This window comes from Bombus vosnesenskii, unplaced genomic scaffold, assembly GCF_011952255.1.
Source record: "Bombus vosnesenskii isolate JDL3184/JDL3185 unplaced genomic scaffold, Bvos_JDL3184-5_v1.1 scf7180000013276, whole genome shotgun sequence".
NCBI classification, from domain to species: domain Eukaryota; kingdom Metazoa; phylum Arthropoda; class Insecta; order Hymenoptera; family Apidae; genus Bombus; species Bombus vosnesenskii.
In genome coordinates, this window is record NW_022882934.1 from 1,205,052 (window position 1) to 1,228,689 (window position 23,638).

General features: G+C 34.3%; 1 protein-coding gene and 1 long non-coding RNA gene across 3 annotated transcripts in view; one reads left to right on the forward strand and one right to left on the reverse strand.

The window, feature by feature from the left end:
- Window positions 1-6,177, forward strand: LOC117231952. Its single transcript, XR_004493046.1, has 3 exons — window positions 1-817; window positions 5,513-5,704; window positions 5,778-6,177. It is a non-coding gene; the product is annotated as an uncharacterized LOC117231952 (long non-coding RNA).
- Window positions 1,036-23,638, reverse strand: part of LOC117231951 (protein timeless homolog) — a 27,078-nt gene continuing 4,475 nt past the window's right edge. The window contains exons 2-14 of one of the 2 annotated variants that reach the window (XM_033490977.1): window positions 22,008-22,082; window positions 21,815-21,893; window positions 21,206-21,404; window positions 20,094-20,331; window positions 18,530-18,627; window positions 8,422-8,521; window positions 7,217-7,351; window positions 3,878-4,084; window positions 2,887-3,171; window positions 2,267-2,365; window positions 1,734-1,889; window positions 1,450-1,563; window positions 1,036-1,359 (exon numbers count right to left, since the gene is read on the reverse strand). In XM_033490977.1, the coding sequence (XP_033346868.1) occupies window positions 1,139-1,359; window positions 1,450-1,563; window positions 1,734-1,889; window positions 2,267-2,365; window positions 2,887-3,171; window positions 3,878-4,084; window positions 7,217-7,351; window positions 8,422-8,521; window positions 18,530-18,627; window positions 20,094-20,331; window positions 21,206-21,376 (1,824 nt within the window). In that variant the 5' untranslated portion in view covers window positions 21,377-21,404; window positions 21,815-21,893; window positions 22,008-22,082 and the 3' untranslated portion in view covers window positions 1,036-1,138. Of the gene's footprint in view, window positions 1,360-1,449; window positions 1,564-1,733; window positions 1,890-2,266; window positions 2,366-2,886; window positions 3,172-3,877; window positions 4,085-7,216; window positions 7,352-8,421; window positions 8,522-18,529; window positions 18,628-20,093; window positions 20,332-21,205; window positions 21,405-21,814; window positions 21,894-22,007; window positions 22,083-23,638 lie in introns of those variants that run through there. The other variant, XM_033490978.1, reaches the window with a different exon arrangement.

The window sequence follows — 23,638 nt, forward strand, 5'->3', positions numbered from 1 at the left end:
AATAAAATATGAAAACGCTAGAATAATCAATTCAAAATGCTCGTAATCAAGATTCGGTACATAACACATGTATTCACTTGATTCTACTACCATCGTTTTAAATATGTACATATGTATATCTATATCTACATATATGAAACAGAGGTTAGATAGCAATATATATATATACGTAACCCATGCAATGTTATTCATAGTTCTTATCGCAACATGAACGCCTGATAATCAATCCGCGGCTCGCGAAGTCCTTGCGGCCACATTATGCGTCGTCGTACGAACGTAGCCGCGGTCGCGTCGTTGAAGGCGTGTGGAAAAACGTAAAGGGCTAGTCTTCGGCCGTGATTATATTTCGATACATGGCGTGCTTACTTAGGTATCGTTGACACTCGCCAAGACTCCTCACCTGCCCATCAAAAGACGTAAAGTCATCCACATTGGCCAACCAAGGAACCGGATTGCACGTGAGAAAGGAGGTTATGCGGTAACCTAGATGGCGCAGTGGTAGATGCGCGGTAACCTAGATGGCGCAGTGGTAGATGCGCGGTAACCTAGATGGCGCAGTGGTAGATGCGCGGTAACGATGCGCAGGACACGTTGCGACTCTTATACCTTCATGTGCGTCTAGTAGTTACTTGGCGAAATGTGGACGCCTTTCGGGAACTGTTTTTCTTGGCACCCTGAAGTGTACCCCGGGTGCGTCCAATTACCTGTGAGGGCATATTAGGTGACGAAGGAGACTGCAGCGGTATACTTTGTCAGGTCATGAACGCCAGAATCTTGGAAATAGCCACCTTAAACTGTTTTACCCTCGCATACGTCGGTAAGATCATTTTCACCGTTTGTGTCATTTCTCCAGCACTACTCAGCTTTGAATGGCTACAGAGCTGCGACTTTGAATTTCAATTTTCTGAAAATTTGAATTTTTTGTTAAATTACATAGTAATCTTTTCTCAAAACTTTGAACTATATAATAATATATACTTAAATATAAAATAATCTTTACATTCCTTTTAATGCAGGGAATAAAAATATGTGCAATGTTATGGTGGAGGGAAGGTTGCCTTTATTTTCACAAATTATAAAAACACATAGCAAAGAGTGAAATAGAAATATTGAAAGGTACGAGAGGTCTTCTCTTCGATTAATCTTCATCATCGCTAATTATTCTATGAGTTGACCTGTGTTGATTACGTTGGTTTTGCGCTGGTTCTTCCTCGTCGTCACTAATTATCGTTTTAATGCTTTTCTGCCTGGTAGCTTGAGACGTTAGTGGCTCCTCTTCCTCGTCGCTATCCAGCAGACGACGTTTTTTCACGCTATCATTTTTCTCGTCATCGGATCGAGGTCTTTTCCCGTCACCTACTATAAATTTACAAATAACGAATAATTATAAAATAGAATATAACATTTCCTATATTTTTCATGTTATACAGCTGTTAGTTTTCTTTCTACCTTCAGCCACTTCAGCATCATCAGCATTGGTCTTTATTTCCAATTCAGAGTCAGACGAATCATCGAATGCAATAATACGTCCATCAAACTTTCTCTTCCCAGATTTTGATTTTTCTACAATTAATGGAGAATATTAGATTTGATTTGGTTGAGATATTGATCAATTGCTGAATAGATTTGCTGGTAAATCTCTGAAGTTCAAAATGTTTAACTGATTCCCTCAACAGAGGGCAGAGGAAGGTCCCCTCAACATAGTTGTCTCGTTGGAATGTAAAAATACGTACCGACTGGCTGTGAGTCATTTGCTTTTGCTTCCTCTATTTCTACATCATCACATTCAGTCGGTGATGAGAGAATTGTGGTCTTTTTCAATGGCTTCGGCATAGAATGAACGTTAGTTTCCATATCAGAATCGCGGGAAGTTGATGGTTGTGGTTCAGCTAAAAATATACAACAAAGTATTTAACGGCTGATAGTCAACGTTACTTAATTTTACAGATATCTTTAAAAAATGCACATATGTTTAGAAAAATTTTTGAGAGACAGTAGGTACTCCATTATTACGTTATAAGTATATATCCTATTATTAAATTATATAAATTGTAATAAAAATTAGATTAAGATGTAAGAGAGAATAAAAACAGTTAGAATCATATTAAGCATGTTATAAATCAGTTAAACGTAAAATATTTTAGAATTACATAATAATAAATAAAAATCCCATATGTAAATATTATTTTAATAAATATATTTTTATGTACCGTACGATAAAGTATTAGTATTAAACATTGTAAGCAAATTTATGAAAATTACGTACCTTTAGAGGTGAAATATTTTTTAATATTTTCTAAAACGTCTTCATCATCGCTTTCACTGTTTCTATCGTTATCAGATTCCACCTTCGCCGATGTTGCTTCTGATTATAAAATACAAAAGGAGATATTAAACAAATGTAGTGCATAATCTATTACACGCGTATTCACATTCATCTTAAACGTATATAATCATTATTAGATTTAATGATATATAGAATTTTAATCGTACCGAATGAAAATTGATAAAAGTAATTGAAAATATTGTTTCGTTGCTTGGGAAACTTAGAAAACGAAGAGATTAGCCACATATGTACACACAATCTATCGTTTAAATTTCAATTTCAAAATATTTGCAGATATTGAAAATCGTATTAATGACTGAATGAATTTATTATTTCATACAATATTTATTGCAATATCATATTTTTATAACTTCTATTTTTATATAATTGTTACTAAAAATTTCTATTAGTCACATTAAACAGTTTCTTCCTTCTAACAATAACACGTCCATTTTCTTTCCTTAAAGAATAAAATGTTTAATCCTACATCATTATACAAATCAAAAGTGTTCTTATTTTCTATAAATAGTTATGTATACATAAGAGAAAAGACATAATACCTTCGGCAATGAAGTTTCCTGCCAACGAAGACTCGATAAGATTACAGCGCTTCTGAATCATCGATCTAGGCATATTAGATGGTATGCGCCAATAAGATTCTTGTTCATCAGCAGGAGGTGTGAATCCCATAGCTCGAATAAGCTTCTGGAAGCTCGGTGAATCCATCGCAGCAGACGAATAATCTGTCAGCGGGACTAAGGGGATACCTTCGCAGCTTTCCTCGTCTCGATCGTCCAGGACATCTAGTAGGGATTCCTTGATCCATTCTAGAGCGTCGCTCATATCTGATTTATCAAAATGTCTGTTATTACGTTTTTCTATAAGAATGAGTATATTAGTAATACAAAGAATTTGAAATAAATCATAAGAACAATTTATTTTCATATTGATAATTCGAATAAGTATGTTGGATATAACAACATTTTTTTCAATCTATTAATTTCTCGTTCTCTCGATTGCAATATTTCGATTAAGATTTTATAAATCAATATGTAACTTTGTCTTCAATTCTTGTCTGGAAATCTTTTCTTACAAAAGATCTTTTCAGTAAAACTGTTGAATCTTTGAAGAAACTTTAAATGTAAATCATGTGATAAAATAGACGAAAGTTGAAGAGATTAATTTTGCCCCAAGTGTCATTGAAACCTGTGTCGCTGCCTGAAAGCAATGATATTCTGATAGATGACAAGCACATTGGTTCGACATAAAAGAACTACAGGGTCGTTCTGTAACCATGTCTTTGCCAAAATCCATGGGGATAAACTGGTATTTCGCGTGCTACATTTGTACCGCAAACAGGGGTTTCTTTGACAAATCATTACTTTTCCCATTTTATTTCTTTTCACTCTTGAACGACCACTGCAGATCATTCTGCCCTTTCGCGCCCTCGAAATAATGTTCCAAGTATCTACCCTGAATTTTATTCTCATAAATCACTGAGACCATACTGTGTAAAATCGACGAAAGAGGGAGTGATACGGTATTACTCACTTTTTTCGATGACATCCTTCAAGAGTCCGGATAATTGTGCATCCGTGTAAACCATCGTTGGCTGTTTTTTCGCATTTTTCTTCTTTCCCTTGTTCGTTGGTGTATTGGGAGCCACGTTCCTATTGCTCGAGGATTTCCCAGCTTCTTCGTCGCTACTTTCATCCTCGTCGGAATTACTGGCAGACTGCGTTTCCCACGACGATTTACCTTTTTACAAAGTAACGGGAAATGAATATAAACGTTTTTCGATATAGCTTCTCTCGGTTCCCAGGCATTTGCGAAAAATGTATTTCAAATACATACATTCATGATACGAAAGTCAAGTTGCATAAAAATATAGATCTATGTGCGTTAATCTGTTATCATAATCGTGATTAGTCAAGAAATATATTGTTCAATATTTCTAGATTAATATCTTTTTGTTTACTCGTTTCCTGAAAAAATTAAGATTTCGTCTTAATTTCTTCAAGCTGTTTGTTAATTCGCTTTTGCAATCGCGTTTATTTAATCCGTATACAAATTTATTATTTTGCGATATCTTATCTCAAAGTAATATAGCAATTTAAGGAAAACGATAGAACGCACAATAGTAATAGGAACCGAAAGAGAATATTAGGAAATATATTAAAATGGCAGGGAGGAAATAGAATCTTAATTAAGATTCTGAAAATTTGAAAATTCTTTCTGTCTTTCGATAGTGAATCAATGCATCATAAAGTCGGAGGAGTACAAGAAGTTTGAAACTACGATACTCGAGTTAAGACCATAGACAACTACGTTACATATCCGCGTATTGCGCTGCAACGAGTTCTTAAAATATTCAAGCAACTATCCAAAACAAGATATACTCGTTGATATTTCCATAGTTTTAATCTTAGAAAAAGAAATTGAAACTTGAATATTGTATTACATTGTGGCAAAAACAGATGACATTCCTGTAACATTGTAATTTTCGAACTTTGGAAGTTCAAATTTCCAAAGCTCGGCGAAGTTCATTAACTTTAATGAAATTCGAAGAAATTTAAACGTTCGCCGAATTAACACAAAATGAACGTGGAAGTAATAAATGAATCGATCTCGTTGTGCGTCGCTCGTGAAGTACAATCGCAAAGAAAAGGAGTTTGCACGAGCATGGTGGAAAATGAACATGTAATCAATTTGCTATAGGCTTGACATGTATCGATTTGAGATTTTTTACGATAGAATGTTACTCTTAGATACAGACAGAGAAGATGTTAATTACATCACTGTGTACTGTACCTTTTTCCTTTACAATTTAACTGCTGATCCCTAGGTTTCGAAGATCTTTCAAGTATTCACGATCAATAAAACATTGTTCATGTGATTTGTTATAAAAAATGCTTAAAATTTTTGCCTACTATTACGAGCCATGGACTGTGAACAGCGCGAGAACACGGACGTACTTTTTTCGTATTTTTTCGAAACGTACAAAAAAAATTCACTAGAAGATACACGTAAAATGACAAACATTATGATTTTTATTAATTTAATTTTATTAATACGAATTAAAGAAAAAATTAAAAGCAATAATATTCGCCATTAGAAACTTTTAAAAAAAAATATAAACAACTTTAGAGGTAGATAATTTCTACAGATACTTCAACATCTTTTCAGAAGTGTCGATCTTCCAGCAAATCAAGAATATTTCCTGTCTTCACGTGCGTTCCTAAAGTGTTTCGATCGGCGCACATGCGATATTAAGATCCACCGTAGCATCGGGAAACATACCGGGTGTTCCGGCTTGCGAAATCTTATTTGAGGAAGAGGCGATGAGATAGAGGCGAGGAAACGTCGTTTCAATAGCACGTAAGCCGAGACAAAAGTTTGCTTTTATACTTCATCTCCTAACCTTATATATCTAGAATGCGATCTATCGTAGTACATTGAATACAAATAAGCGGACGTGGAGGGAAACAGAAAAACAATAACAATGATAAATATGAAATTCCTTGCGGCGTAATGGGGAACAGGGACGAGTGATATTGGCATGGGAGCAGGAAAACCACGACTGGAATTCGCGTTTTTCGATATTAAATAACAGAATTTGTATTCTGCAACGATTCTGTTATGAACCGCTTTGCCGCTTCTGCAGAACTCCGAACTAGAAACGCAAATATTATTTCAACCGTACCTTCTGCGTACATATTCTTGCATGCCTCGTGGAACCAGTTAAATGTGTGTTCATTTGGCATGTAATTGATCATGATCCGTTCATGAAAATGTAAAAGATATTCTAAGTGTGAAAGATATTCTTATTTTAGTAGTTTGAAATTTTTGTTTGAAACAGTTGTTGGAAATAAATTCTTAAATAGATTGAACAATTGTACACATTGAATGGGTTATTTTAATAGGATAAGAATAAGTGTTGTAATAACAAGATATCGTTATTTCCATTTGGCGGAGATAAGATAAATGAAAGATAAGACAAGAATAGGAAGATATAATAATACTAAGTACAATTTACTTGTTTCTTGCTAAGTAATATTGTATTTATCTCAGCATTGGTCTATGTATTTGCCTTGTATTTGTTTATTAGGTTTAAAATTTCTCTTTTAAACTAATCTTTGACAAACGTAAGTATTTTAATATTCCTTTATGAAGAATTAAAAAAATTCATCAAATAATGTATACAAAAGATATATGATTCTATCGAGAAAAAGAGAAAGGAAGTGGTATTTATCGTGCAACTAGAATTCTGGAAATTGTAGAAATGCCACAATCTTCCTACTTAAACTTTCTCTCGTTATCAAATTTATTTCCACTGTCGATCACTTCAATCTTTTACGATTTCATTACTTATGGGTATTTCGCGACGTATCCTATTGTATATTACGACTTGAAATTCAATTCAACGATCGCAGCTTTCCAAAGGTCAAACAAGAAGAAATACTCTATCTCTGTAACTTATTGCTTCTGATGTTATCGATAAAAAAAAAATGTTTCCAATCATAACCAATGAAAAGAAACTTCTACAAGAGGATTTTGTACAAATTGATCTCGTCTCTGGTTTCCTCGCCATATTTATCTCAGCTGCTGCTCACTTCCCTTAATTCACCGTCAAGCGTCACTTGCTCCATCCAAAAACGAGTTCACAGCGTGCAGTCGCTGGCAATCGTGTTAGCAAAGAGAACTGATCGAATGGGAATAGTCGCAGCATCTAAGGATGGTAAGAAAGACAGATGCGAATGGAATGGGATAGGATTGGCCGGAACAAGGTCTGCTTCAGAGCCGCTCGAGACCGGAGAAAAGGCTGGGAAAAGAGGCAAAGGTAACCGGCCATAGAACGTGAACGCGGAAAAAGAGAAAGTGAACACTTACCGTGGTTGCTTTTTCTGGATCGCTTTTTGCGCAACTCCTTGCGATCCGTGGCCAATCCTAATTCCAAAAGCTTCTCCTTGATCTTTGGCTTCGGCCGCTTTATTGTGAGCCCATTGAAGATCAAGTCCACGGGATCTGGATGTACACAACATAAATCGTATTGGTATTAATTCGTTATTCGAGGGGATGAAATGTTGATTCAATACGATAGAAAGCCAAGGGAACAGGTCAAACTTAGAAAATTACATGGAACCTTTCGATAAAATTATTGAATGTTTGTTCGTAGTTCGATAATATTTAAAAAGTAATGTAACCAGAGCCGAGTAAGATACCATTTCTATTAAAATACTAAATATTACATAATAAATAATTTACTTCGTTTCAGATAATGTGTGTGTATTTTTGAGAATGAAACGTTTCATTTGTTGGGGAAAGTTTTTGAAATAATATCTAACTATTATTTGAGGGCAACTGAGAATACTGCAGCTTTATTTAGCTTTGATAGATTGATGCTTTCGTCCATACGAGAGTACATAATCTGCGTGATAAAAACATCGAATGATGCACTTTGTTACACGTGAGTGATTATACTTAACGTAAATATATATAAAACTAGTTATAGTAAAACAAATTATTATTATTTCTTGCGCTTTGTTATAATATCATTTCTCTAGTGAATTATTGAGAAAAACGATAGACTATAGTGATACGTTTAAATGTAATAGTTTGATAAATGAAATTCCAGAATTCTACACGGGACGTAGTCGAGGTAAAAATGATATTATCAAAGTTTCAAAGAGAAAAGAACGAAGTTGATTTTCGGGAATTTTCATGGAGCACGGTGGGCTGAGAATAATTTTGAGCGTTAAAACCATGGGAAGTGGGGTAAACGCACGAGAATGAAGCAAGTTTTACAAGACTTCTGAAAATCTTTCTGTCTGAAAGGATATTATTCTTCGGCGTCCCGACGGAGTCCGAATTATTGCTGCAAGCAGCAGCCAGCCGTCACCGATGTTCGGTGCTTAATTAAATTTCGAGAATCGTCACGGGTGCTAATGAATTCCCGAACGAACATTCGCAAAATTCTTCAACTGTTTCAAGGCGCGGTCAGCCAGACCTCGCGCATTCCCCGCCAAATTATATTGTATCTCTGAGATATTCATCACTTATGAAATTCAACAGGCCGACTGTTCATTAAAAATTACCATCGTCCTGCTTCAGTTGTTCCCAAAGTTCCGTAAGCTGACTGATCTCGTCCTCGGACCATACCTTTGGAAGTCTCTTCTGTACCTCGTTTCGTATAGTCTGAAACAATGTTTTTTTTTTTTTTTAATTTTAAGGTAAAAAGTTGCTCGTTTATATACGGCCCTTCCGTAAAGAGTTTTAGCTAATGAATTTTGCGGTAATTACGAATGAGTAAGAAACTTTTTAGATAACAGTGAGAATGAGGAAGTTTGCTGGATATCGTTGAAGATTTGTATGATCATTCGATGAAGGCAACAATTAAATTGCAACGTGAGTATTTATCTGAAATAGACACTGTACGAAGGTCATGATATTTGTTAGATTTCACAGATGCCAGAAATATCAGAGCTGAACGATGACGACCGAAAATGGTAACAAGATTTCGCACTTACAGCTGTCGCGTGTTGAGAAACAAAGTTCTTCTATGTCATGTCGTTCGTAATGATAGTTGTTAGACTGATAGTTCAATCATGCATGGGACGATTTTAGTACAAATATAAATGAAAAAGGTATGGTTTATATATATATATTTTTTGCTCGAAATTCAAGATCAAATTCATTTTATCATATTGCGTTCTAGTCGTCAGCATTTTCTTGAAAAATGACGAGAAAGTTCCAATAATTCTTCCAGCTATTTTATGTATAACGTTCTGTTCTTTTTATAACCGGATGCAGCTTACATAGCCGTGCCGTGCCTCCGATAATTGTTTACTGCCGCTCATGCCAGATACCCCAGTAGTCAGTTACGAACGACGAGCACTCTGTCATTGTTACCCAACCATCAACCACCTACTGTTATGATACAAAATGTTTAAATTTGGTAAACATATGACGCACAACGCCAGGCAAATAACCAATACATAGTTTGTTTCGCGGTTTACTGTCATCGCACACAGTGGTGATACTAGTTTCTAGTTGGCACTCGAGCGTTTAACATTCACACTGCTACATATACAAGATGCAAAAGTAGCTGATTGTTTCGCCATCAATTCTCAGTCCAAATCACTGTGCTTAGAAACGTGAAAGGTGAAATTTGAACAATATGCTTTTTTTATAACATAGACACGAGGATTGAAAAGATCTTTGTAAATATAAACCCTAAAGGGATAAAACAGGTGAACAAATTTTTATTTAGGGAATATCCATATCCCACGTGTCGCTAAACTTTAAAAAGTGAAATCCGGCAAACAAACTCCTTATCAAAAATAAATAAACACGCGTCTGAGTAATTTTTGAAATTCAACTCCTAAATGGTGTTGAAACAGAGGATAATAAACAATAAATTGTCATAAAAACAAATATCGTGCTGATGGGTAGCTGATTTAACGATAAGTGTACAAATATACGACAAATGATTTGTATATTTCTACGCGTTGATGTAGAATGTAGTAGAAATTCGATTGCGCGAGTATGTGAACTATAGCGGTGGCTACGTTGAAGCAGGAGAACAGGCGCGCTTGCTACGAGAAATAGCAAATAGCAGCGAGATATAAAGTAAATTGCTACAAGAAATAAAAATAGCAGGAATAAGACAGAGTGGCGTTGTTTCGAAGAAGAAACATGAGACGAAGGAGGCATGTAAGTATCTTGGAAATGTAATATTGTAGGTGTAAAACATAGCCGTGGTATGAAGAAGAGTTTAACGATCATAACAATTCCGCGGCATCTCTCAAGAAAATGTAAATAATTCTGATGCCTATACGTAATTCTTGTTGATAATTCTGGCTGATCGGACACCTCAAGAATTTTTTACATTTGTGACAAGAGTTCGCTTTTCGCACATGTGCATTAAAATGACGTAATATTCACGACTTTCCCGTTGTTCCTATACATGACTCTTTTGAGATTCAGACGTTTCTATATTATATGTGTAATAAATATCTTTATCTAACTTTTCAGTTTGTGACCGCTAAGAATATCGATAGCAACAAATATTACACACATTTATAAATATTTTTTATTTCATCGCTGATTTATTGATTCGCTCAACAGAGGAATTATTGTTTTTACTATTAAATATAAAATTACATTTTTCGCATGATGGATTCATGAATGTTTACCATTAGCTGTGTTTTTAACATTGAACAACACGCAATAATTAGTTCTTCGTTCCGTTTTACCAAGATTTTCGATATTTTTGAAGCTACGTTATTGATTCACGTAATTTCATCGGCAAAGGTCGCAGCACAGATCAGTCAATTACACGCGTACTTAATGATTCTTCAAAATTGGTTTCCTCGAAAACAAGGCAATAATGGAAAGCACTTCAGTCTGTATTTGTACGTTCCACTGTTATTATTATTGCATATATATATATAATTTTGCGATTCGTTTCATACTACTGTAATATATATATATATATATATTATTTTAAATCGTTGCAATAATTTAGAATTAGAAATGAAAGTTTCAACTTCTACTTTAATTTGGTTATAATCGATTATCGATACGTATAATTAGAAAATTTTAATCAATAAACTTCTTCGAAAGGATATTTTTATGCGATGCGACGATTAGAAATGTTAAATCAGGGCATCTAAATATGTAATTTAAATAGAAAAATATGCGAATTAAACACGAAGAAACTTTTGAATTTGATAGGATATCATAAAGATGAATGAGGCTATCCTAGTAACTCATTCGTCGATTGTTTTGCATAAAACTGCAATAATGTGAGCGATGGTAGCAACAGATAATTAATTATTAATCAAAGATAAGATACAGTAAATTTCATCCAGAGAAAGCATTACTTCTGGATAGGGATTTTGCAAATCCTTCAATCTCTGCATTTGTTTGATAACACCCACATTATGTACTCGTAGGTATACTAAAACAACGTAAGCAGCTATTTATTGTGCAAATGAGGTCTCGGAGAATGCTTGCTGTCTAATTCCTGACCCTAAGTCCCTGTTCCCTTAAAAGGAGATAAAGGGGAAAAAATACGACGCTCGTTTTCCAACGATTACGTTTCACCCTCGACAGGGATCCTTGTTGGTGTCCTAAATGGCCGTCGCGTCGCATCGCGCGACTTCACGGACTAAATGAATGTCAAATGAACAGCCAGCTGTAGCTTACCCTCATTCAGTTTTGAAGGGAGAAGGGTATCCACGCATGAAATTATTTAAATGAAACGCTTTCACGAGCCTCCCTTTCATGGATTTTGTCGACGAATCAATAATACGTTTCATCCTTTTTTCATTCGCTTTCCGCTGCTTCTTGCTGTTCATTTGTGCGATTTCGTGTTTATCCTGCTATAAAATACTATTAATTTTTTGCAGTTCATATCAGTGCCAGATTAGATTCACTTATAGGGATAAACAAAAGACGTGAGCCTGCTTAATTATATCGTAAGCGATGGATCTGTTTTGAAATTATGTAAGTTATACAAAAAGTCTAAAAAGGTCTGTGTAAAAAGATCTGTGTAAATATTATTGTTATAAAGCCAATTAGGTTTACCTTGGCAATTGTTTATAATTATAGAAAAATACGCATTTCACTGTGGTCTTAGCATCGTATGAAAATGTTCTTCAAGGTTGAAACCTAAACAAGCAGAAATCTCAGCAATTGATTTCTGTTAGTCTGTATTAATTTGTTAATGGGCACATTGCAGGCTGATGGAAGGATAGAAAATACCAAATCTACTAAACAATTTTGCAATTATTCCGATAAGTGATTAAAGTGAAAATTTTTGCATGTAATATTGTATACGTTGTATATAACAATTTTTAATTTATTTTATTGTTTTTATGTTTGCATATAAGAAATAATTACATACAGATTGATTAGATTAAAATGGAAAGTTTAATTGTCCTCTCTCTTGTTGTTCACACTTGTTTTGTGTAAATTAAGTAATTATGTAAATGTGTTAAATAATTTTATCAAACATACGACAGTGCTGCAAAAGTTGCGATTAATTAAAAAATGAGTTAAACTCCAGATCATTTGTACGTAGCTTTTAGTTTAAAGTACAACAATTGCAGTAATTAATTTGACGCGAAATAAACTTTCGGGAGATTCCTCTGGAAGGAATTTGTTAGGGAATCAATAATATCCAAAGTAATCCAATCGCCGCTTGCTAAGGGTGAAACAGCAATCAATCCATTTTCTCCTAACAGCTGTGTATTCCCTAAGAAACAACTAATTACCAGATTTGTAAAATTAACGAAACTACTCCTTTTTCTTCGAAACTCAAGTAAAGCTATAATAGCGTAATTAATGACAAATTGCTTGATTATGGTAAAATTAAATTAGCAGTGTTTTTGTATTGTTTTATAAATTTCATACATTTACTTCCTTAAATATTTAATTGTCGAATAAAAATGTTATTATTCAGAAAAATTTGATACAGTATATCATAATGTATAATAATATTAATTAATTTCGTTTTTACTTCAATTATTAATAACCCTTGATCGAACGTTTTTTCCCGTATGAAAGATTAAATAAATATGATATTAATTTTATTATCATTGATTATTTAGCAAATGATAATCGGAAAGTGCTGAAGTCACGTACGAAATATTCCGAAATAATAATATTATTTATTATCAAATGAATGAAACAGGCATTATATCTCAAGAAATTATTAAAACGAAGATATAATTTTTAATGCTCTTAATAAAAAATAATAAAGAAATACTACAAAATAATATACATATATCCACTATGTAAATATCAAACAAGTACATTTATATCGACATTTCCTATCGAAATTATAAAACAAAACCTTTAAATCACTCAACATAGACGATATTCAATACCATCAGCCTAACTAATTCTCAATATCCTCCTCGTTATAATATGCATACATCACGTTGATAGAACACTCGCTCATTAAATTCTCAAAGGGCAGCTGTACAAGGATCTGTTCGTAAAAATCCGTCAAGAAATCAATAATATCCTGAGCAGGCAAGTTTGTCCTCGTCTGAATGAGTGGTATGAGGGCAATCAGCTTCCTCTCCTGGCGGAGCAGCGGGTGCACACCTATGATTAATCGTCAATTTCGAAGTGGGGTAATACCGTTTTAACGGTACTCAGATATATCGTCGCCTTACCTCCATCCATCGTTCTTACTTTCCTTCTATTTCTCTTTGGCGCGCGTGCTTGCAGGTTCCTTTGCCGTCTTAAAGCAGGTAATGTCTCAAGATTATCGCTATAACGTGTTCCCCCGCGATGTTGTCCGATGGCTTTTCGACAAACAGAAGGATGTAACGAAGAGGATCGAGTTAAATCGCCTATTTTCTTACTAACAAACGAGTTCGGTATAAACTATGAAAGATTCGATATGGAAGAGCCAGGAAGAAAAGTTCTTAAATCTTTTCCCTAACATATTGTCAAACAATGTCTAAACTTATGTTTGCCAGCGATATTGAATTCGAATACATAAAAATCAGATTCGTGATTGCTATTATAAATTAATATAGCAAGATTATATATTAATTAGTGCACTAGACGGTTTACCTTAACAAACAAGTGAAAATGTATTAGCGTGATAGAAAGAGAAAAAGAATTGAAATATTTGTTCAAATTCATATCAATAATTTCAACGTGTCATTTGATACTACGCTTATGTATTGAAAATAACATATATGATATTCTGCTAATTGCGATGGAATCGATATTAATATAATCTCTGGTAAATTGAACATTATTTATAATAATTAATTTAATTCATTGAATAAAGAAGTATCTTAAAATGTTAATTTTTACTCGTTATAATAGTAACAACAGTAACAATCATGCTTGTGATTCATTTTGTAAATAAATATAATATTTTTTGTAAAATGAGGTATGTCAATATTTTGAAAAAAAAATTATCCCTAGCATGCATAAATAAATTCGTAAGTTTCTAATGAGTGCAATAAATAATTAAAAAATGTATGCGAACAGTTTTTCAGTGCTTTATTCGATTAGCAAGTAACGTGTTTAAAAGTGTGTTATGTATGAATTTAACGTCCATGCAAATAGCGGATCTCATTTCAACGTACATTTTCATGTAAATTTTCTTCAAAGTTTCACCGTTACATTCGCACTTTTTGAAGCTCGGAAAATTCTGGTTTTCGGGCTATGTAATACATAATACATGAAACGGTAGTCACTTGTTTCAAAAGGTTTTGCTTAAAATCGTATTGTAACTAGTTTGAAAAGTTGTCGCATAAAGGATTATTCAAAAGGTAGTAGGACACGCGGAAAGAGGGAAACGAATATCAGTATAACAAAACTCATTGAAATCGCCGCGTCTATGCGTTTCGCTGTTAATTTTTTACAAGCCTTTTTATCCCCTAATAATCTTTTCTATAGCCATTGTTGCGACGGCTGAAAATGAACTATTATCCCTCTGGTTGCGCTACTCTCGTCACAGCCGTACATTCAAATGATTTAGTCGCAAGTCGTGACTACATTCTTGGTCTTTATTGTTCTTTCAAAAGCTACACAATACCTGTATTCATTATTCGTGCAATACGATGATTTGAAATATATCATACTTTAATTAAGATCCAAAAAACGTTTCGTCTCATTCTTCCTTAATGCATGCTTTGTACTATTTCGCAGTGTACTAGCATAAAGAATAGAATTATTTTAATTTATAAAACAGCTCGTGAGCGGTACGATTGATATTGAGAAATTAAGGTCGAATATCGACAAAAATCTAGGAATTTTACGATCCGAGCATACAGATATGCCATGGAGATGGACTTACATTGACCATGTGCGATCAAAGTACGATATTTTTAATCGATATTCATAGCATTAACTGAAAGAACATTCACGTTTCGTGTTACGATGAATACTCATCGTTTCTGAGAGCCAGAGCACGAGCAAAACGGATTGAAGTTGAGCATCGCATTTCAACTTTGAAATTCCTACCAGTGCAGTGGTGAAGTATTACACAGTGACCGCTAACTTTTACTCAACGGATGGGGAAATACGTTATACCTGCGTATTTGTATCCTATCTTTTCAAGAAAATTTCTACCATTTCACAGAAGTTGTGAAATTGCGTCCCAGTTCGTTCTAAAGTAACTGAAATAAACAGTTCCATCGTTTAGAAGCAATTCAGATGTGAATATCATTTCCAAACTCCAAATCATGCCTATGTTTTATACGTATACGTATAATGGTTTCTAAAGGAAAAATTATTATGATTAAGCACGTTCTTTCTTGATTTTCCATTTAGAATATCGTCAAGCTGAATCGACAATATCATTGTCAATATTTATTGACTACGCGTGAATTCCTTAAAGGTTCAATGGCAAAAAAAAGAAAAGAAAATGATGAAAATTATGTGCTACTATCAAGGTTTCAATAATCTTAAATTGTTTTCTCGTTATGAATTTTAGAAAGCGGAACGTTAAGTTTACGCGGCGCGTACTTCGCCTTCCTTTAGCGTTTGACACAAATGTTTATACGTGTCTCGCAGGGCAAAAGGACAAACAAAGCGATAGTTTCTCGAGGGTTACGAAAGGGTGCAGTGTGGCAAGGGAAATAACGCGCTCGAACGAATAAGCCACGATGGAAACTCGTGAACGGAAACTTTAATATTACTGCCACGATTTGAAGAAAGCAAGGGAAAAATTTATTGCCGCGTTTTCAAGACGCCAGTGAATTACAACTCTCCGTCAAAGAATAATGCTGTTAAAATTGTTTTCGCTGCACTGGCGTTAAGACGAATGAATTCGAATAGTGTTTTGTAGTCTAGATATCTCTTAAGTCCGACGAATTACTAGAACGTTGTAATCGTTTTATGTCTGTAATTATAAAGCGACAGCGCAGGAAATTATTGTCGATGAAATTACGATATATTAATAATCACGCTCTCTGATTCATACGACTGATTTTTCGTATATTAAAGCATTGCATATTTTTTACCAATTTAAACATAACAAGCTAGGAAAAAGAATATCACAATTGAACTTGGCTTCGAACGAATTCAATAAATATCTTAGCTTAATTGAAAGATTGTATTTTATTAAACATTAAATATTATAGTAGTACTTCTGAGTAAATCGAAAAATTTTCAGCTAAAAATAATACGTGATTAAATTTTTAAGCGAATGTAAAGAAATATAATTGTACAGCATCCTTTTCATCAGAGTTAATTTATACAATATATAAATTTTTAATTATTGTCTCTGAGAATGAAACAGATATATGTACACACGTAATCCCTGATGTCGAAATTACAAAAATTTCTTTGTACTTTATTTTTTATTAAAAAAATTATTAATATACCTTTTTGGAAATATTAAATGTTACCACGAGTTTTGCAAATTTTCATAATTTTATTCAAATGATTATAAGAAAATAAATTTTTCTAGGAACGAAAGATCGCAAATGAGAATTTTCAAAGAAATAATGAGCATTATGTCGACGCGCGTGTATATACGCACATAATAATACGTACTGTTCGATAGTACAAAATGTGGTTCCTATAAATTTTCTGTAAGCTGAATGCAACGCGAGGTATACCCTCAATACATTAATTGTCAACTTTTGAAACGATTCCAATAGGGCGGAGACTGAGACAGCAGGGGCCGTATACGGACGATCCATTCAGAGTTAAGGGAGCCGCCGTCTATTTATGTGTCTAGCTTCCTCCCGAAAATCTTCATACGGTTGTTGGATAGGAAAGCGCAAACAAAGCGATAGCTTTCCATAGTATGCGGAGATACCGGAAAGGAATACTTGACGGGGGAAAATCTTGAGATACATCCATCCCCGAACGAAGTAGTCGCAAAGAGGAAAAAAGTCTTGCTGGCACAGCGGAAGTCGTGATCTACGCAGGAACGGAGAAACCTCCTTTTCGAGCAGGAGGCCGGAAAGAAAAGGAGTCTCCAGAAAGCTCCTCGTAGAAATTGTCTCCCGAGAATTTACAGTTGCTGCAGCAATTCTTTGGCTCCATTTTTTGCATATGTTCTGCCTGTCACCGACGCCAGTCCAGAAACTTATTTTCGAGCCTCAGCTACCCTACACGTTTTCTCGCGCTCCTCGTAAATCATTGATCTTGTCAGTGTTACGTTCAAGGGAGATCGGCTAGCCGACTTTGCTTCTTCAAATACGTTTTTGAAAGAACGCGTGGGTTGCAAGTGTCCCGTAAATCTGATCGATTATCGAAGGGATAACGAGCGCACACGCGTGTCACTGACTTCGTAGCGATGGAGTGGCAAGAAATAATTTTTTTAGACGCAAGTCACTGACTCCCTTTTATTATTTTAAACCATAAAGCAGGGAAGACGTACGATTTAGCTTTATACTTTATCTTACCGATTTAATTCGATTCTTTGCGCTACAAATGGGAGTTTGGAATGAAAATTCAGCAAAAAGTGAAGCTAAAAGATACGCGCAAGCATTTATTCTTTGACGACCCAGAGAATTATAGTCGTAGGGTGCGTCAGATTCCATACATCATGATGAAAATAATCTTTGCCAAATATAGCTAATATTTTTTATGTAGTTGGCAGTTTTCGCCAACTTTACGATTTTCCATCCCCCATTTTCCGTTTAGTTTGGAGAAATGTCTGAAAGTGATCTCCGCCGTGCAGAAGATATTGTATTAGGAAGGGAAGCAGTTGACGATATATAAAACATCCATATAGAGTAGGTCAAAAACCGATTTGTTTAAAACTCTATAAAACGTATTGAAAATTTTTCAATATCTATGTAAATATCAGCTAAAACGACAAATTTCCGGAGAATCATTTTTTTTTCATTCTATAAAGCGAGAGGGATTTAAATCAATTTGCGTGTTATGGTATTATATTTTTTAGAAACAGATTTTTTTATATTTTCTTGATAAGCTTAACCTACTACTTTGTAGTAAATTTTTATTCGTATTAAATATCGATGTTATTCATATACGTGTTTAAGCACTAATTTTTTATTAATCGAAGGATTATTATTAAAACCTTGAATTTGTTATAATATATATACATACAAGTAGCAACACTTACGTGTGAAAAGTAATACTTTCTATTATTAAACGCCTGAGAATTAAAATTAATTTATGATACAAAATAAATAGACGTGAAACAAAGTGTAATAGTAATGAGTGACTACAAAAATTGCTTACCTTAGAATTAACAATCAGGCACATTTCTTTTAGCTTCTTCATGATACCACGACGAGTTCGTTCTTGATTAATGTGCTCTAAGATCCAATCGACGACATCTAAATGAATAAAACATGAAGATATACATAATTTAGGAATAGAACTATATGCGCTACTGCGCGTTCAAAAGTTTGGGTTCACTCTCAACCTTAAGGATTCATAAACGAAAATAAAGTAAAAGGTGGTACAATTCGCTATTTCTTATCTTTACATATTTCATTCTTTTTTGCTTAATTAGCAGCTACGTATACCTCCAATTTTAAAACTTTCCAATCCGGACTTATCTTCATATACTGTAAAATCTCATCGATTTTGTTCAAGATTCAAGCTCGTAGGATTCCCTAATTAGTATATAAGATTAAATATGAGGATAAGCATCGTCAAAGCAATTCGAATAAATATAATCTAATAATTATAATATTTGATTATCGTTACGTGTACTAATTTTAAATATATAGAGGTTCCAACATCCATTTCCTAACTTTTCATTACAAAGTCCAAGTTCACCCTCCACCTTTTTGACTAAGCAGACGATCCAAAACTTTGTATGGTTTTCTAACATTTTTCTTCTTAAAGAATATGTACGACGATAAAATATATGTTACATGACTTGATAAGAATCAATTTCCGGGTGCAATTAATTAAATTTGATTTTCCGGACCACGTTTTAATAGTGCATGGGGATTTCAATAAACGTTCCAGAACTATGAATATCGGTGCTATTTATATCCAATCAATATTATCCTGAATTGATTTGTAGGAAGGGAAGGATAACTGGATCATCGCGGGGTACGTGATTAGGTTAGCTGATAAATGAAGACGTTGTTATCAGTAATTCAATATTACCGACAATTCTCTCTAGCATCTACCAATTTCGGTATCAAGGATCACTCGTGTTAAAATAATGTCATCCTGACTGAAACAACACAGGTAATCTTTTAAGTAATTTCAATATTAAATGAAGGGATATATAGAACATATATCGTTATTATATCGCCTTATCTATGGTAACAAGTTAAAACATCCTACAAATCTGTATTGTAATATATTATTTAATTAATAAGTTTTGTCAAGATAGTGATCCATACTTTAAATACACTATAAATGCCAGAACATTTGCGGTCTAATAACGTAACCCGTATTTCTAAATCATACACTCTTACCTACTTGGTCGGTTTTTCCCTATTAATTATTCGCTGACTGACTTCTTTAAAGACAGTGAATTTAGCCAGTGCAAGATATGAAAGAATGTACGGATACATATATTCATTAGAATTCCCTTCATTAAGTATTCCATTTAGAATGTCCAATAAACATTCTTTGAAGCACATACATTATGTATTAATGCTTCCTGAAAGCAGAGAGATCTTTCCCCTGATAGAATATTTTATTCAATCGCTAGCAAACTAGAACGGGATATAGCTAATCGTCTGCCCTGGCAAATTCAAAAATATCCGGCAAAGTTGTGCGTTAAAGAAGACTCGTAAATCATAGGATTTAGCGAAAGGTAGGACGAGCAACGTACCTTGGGGATACTTGTTAGTCTGATGTTCCATAAAGAGAGTGCGTAACTCGTCCTCCTGGGTTTCGGTCCAGAGGCTGCGCGGAACTTTCTTGTTATCCGTTTCCGCGTTGTAACCTTCGACGACCTCGGTCGCGTCACGAGTGGTCTTCCAGAAGAGCAGTTCCATATACGCTTTCCGGTTCTTTTGCGCGACTTCGATGAAACGTCGGATTATGAAGACTGCGAACTTTTGGAGTTCCTGCAAAGAGGACTCAGCTTTCGTGACTCGAGACAAGCATACTTCCGGTGGCTATTAGATACCATGGCAGACATGTAAATTCGACGATAAAATTCTTTAAGTTAAGAGAAAAATTGCATTCGTGCTACGAATTCAATAGAAAATTATAGGAACTTTGTTGAATAGTTTGGAAATTCCAATCACGATTTGGACTGTATTGTTATCTTACTATAAAAAGTTTAGTAGGGGTGGGACCAAGTGTTTTTGTTTATACTAAATTCTATGTGTTTTTATACGTATATGCATTTAATGCTTGAACGTTTCATTGAGCGAATTTTTGCTGAAAATCTGACCACATAAGTTTCATTCGGCTAGCTATTGTTTATGAATTTTATAAAACATTCTTTTACTTTTCATATAGAACCGTATTTGATGGTCACCAGTTTATTTGGTTGTTCATTGTTACAAGTAATTATTGGTATAATGAAAGAAGGAATGTAAGTTGACATATTGATGCAGTTACAAAGATATAATAATTAAAAATGGAAGATAGTATATTTTGGGAATAATGATAGTTAAACAAAATTTTTGTTGGGAAATAAAATATTTCCTGTTTTTTTTTCCAAATATGCTCACAATCTTAAACTTAAATATTTTTGTTGCAGTGATAATATTTAATTTTTCATATATACATAATCTTGTACCATTTAAATATATATTTTGTACGAGTATTTCATCTATAATATGAGGCGCTCAAGCCATTAATTCTACAATTTGTTATTCAGTGAACTAGTATATGAGGAAACTTAAAGAAAAGGTTAGTGACAAGTTACATTGTGTTTTCAAAGAATGAAACTTAGAGTTAAGAAAAATAAATATGAATATAAATAATTACCTTGTGGCCGCCATACTTAGACTCAAGAATTCTCTGGAAAACACGGAACATTGACGCTTGGAATATGAGCCCTGGCATTTTGCAATCCCAGGCTATTCGATGAAGCATCTTGGTAATGTAATGATTCACTTCGTTTGTATTTTTGTCAAATTGCTGCAGCAGAACCAACATTGCTCTCACGATTTTTACATTGGCAAATCTTAAACAAAATATAAAAATTGAAACTAAAATCTTTAGTATATGCTACAAAATCAAATTTAGGGCATTGGGAGGTGAAGTGGATTAATTGTAAGTCGTATCCTTTTCTGAATATCAATTTATGGCATTAATTTATCCCAATGAACTGTATTACACATAAAAATTTGGAGGCATTCGTATTTTCCAAGTCAAACGATACTAATATAACGAAATCAGTTATTAGATTGAATATACTGTACATTTTCGTATATATTTTGGACGATAAGGCGAATAATATGTAAAATTAAATAACATATAATATACAATAATATAAAACTAATATCAGAAAAGAACTGATGAATTGCTCAATTTATCGGATATTTGGGTTTGTCCATTTTTCATAGTCAATGTCTCATTTATTAATTGTCTTACCTGTAGATGAAGTCAGAAAATTTGAAATCAGTTTCTACAACTGAAGAATGTGTTTGCGATGCGTTCTCTTCATCTTCCTCTGTAATAATATATTTGATACAACAGTTCGTATTTACAAATACCACAAGCAATTTCGTTATAGAAAGGTGGTAAGCAATATCTTCTTTGTTATCTGTCTAAAAAGATATATTACCTGACTCGTCATCAAGGCTATCAACATTTCCCTCCTCGTGTGTTTTGCTTTGTGTAACAGGATTTTCTTCGACCACTGAAAATCAGAAAATGAAATAAATTTATTCTCTACATCGCTCTACAGACAACATTGAAGGTAGGAAAATATAATAAGCCAATTTTTTTACATTTTCCATTTTGATTATTACAGAGAACTATTTTAATGTGACATAATTAAAAAGATCAAGGATATAAATCTTTTAAATACATGTATGCACGTATATGATAAATCTAGGAGATTTTCTAGAAAATAGTAAGAATACCTGATGGCAATTAATATTTTTGAAATTTTCAAGATGGTAACAAAAATACATATACAACTATAAATATATATACAAATTAGGTAAGAGGGTAGTTTCGTAATATTTAAATCGTTTTCATGTAAAAAATGTGATTGTTAACACCGATTATTTTACTATGGTTTCATAACATAGAAATTGGCATTTCCAAAATATTTTATTACATTTAGAAAAGAAGTTCGAGGAAATTTCAAAATGAAACCAGAGAACGAGAAGTTACTGGAATGTTCCAAAGTAACTGCAGAAGTACATTCTGTCATTCCTAGCTTGTCGTAAAAACATGCCAACGACACGTGCAAAATTTCACTAGTTCTTCGTCGAGCGAACACGAAAATTCCCGCAAACAATTGCATGCTTCCCTGGAATACAGACCGACCAGGACGCGACCGGGACGCTGGCACTCTATTCAATTCGACTGTAGAATCAATGGATGTCGGTGGCTAGTGCTTTTTGGAAGGTCATCCGAAGTCCGTACAAATCGTACGTCGTGACTCGGTCTCCGGAAGTGGGGGGATCCCTGGATCGTTCGCTAAAATCTATCGCTCAAAAAATCGAGCCACGCGAAAGGAATAAAAAGATGATAGGAGCGGTCACGGTTGGATTAATTTACGCGAAAAATTCTGAAAACGGCGTCTAGAGCGCAGGAAAACGAAACAGCCAGAGTATTCACACGCGTAAGTCGGAACGTGGAATCCGATCGAATCGGATCCCGTAGGTTTTGGGTTACCTTGTCTTTTTTTTTCCTCTACGTTGCGGACAACCCGACCAGCGAATTAAGCGGCCGTGGAAAGACGATTACATTTTCGACGAGTCTGTCGAGGTGAGGGCGAGGCAAACCGAGCCAGTCGAGGCTCCGGTGGCCAGGGAAAAATTGCACTCGGCGAAACCGACGATTGGATCGGCACAAAGCTTCGTTACGGGGCAAATTTTCTAAGGCTTCGCGACCGTATCCTTTTTCCTCGCTTTCTGAAAGTCACGTTAGGACAGCCGACATTTCGCTCGGCTCTTCCAATGTCACTGTTAACCCCTCGAATTGCGAATAAGGCTTGACTACCACTAATTTTTAAATTCTTTTTCTATTTTTGTGCTTCATTTCTTTCAGTTGATTGAAGTATTGCCGCTTCGAAGATGGGTATATATCTTTCTTCATAAAAGAGGATCAATAGGTACATATTACAGGCACATAGATTAGCAAGATGCTATAAATAAACTGCAGATATTTATGCAAATGCGTATTTTTACGGACATGACTAAAGAGCAGGGCGCAGGCAAGATTTATTTCGTCTACTGAATG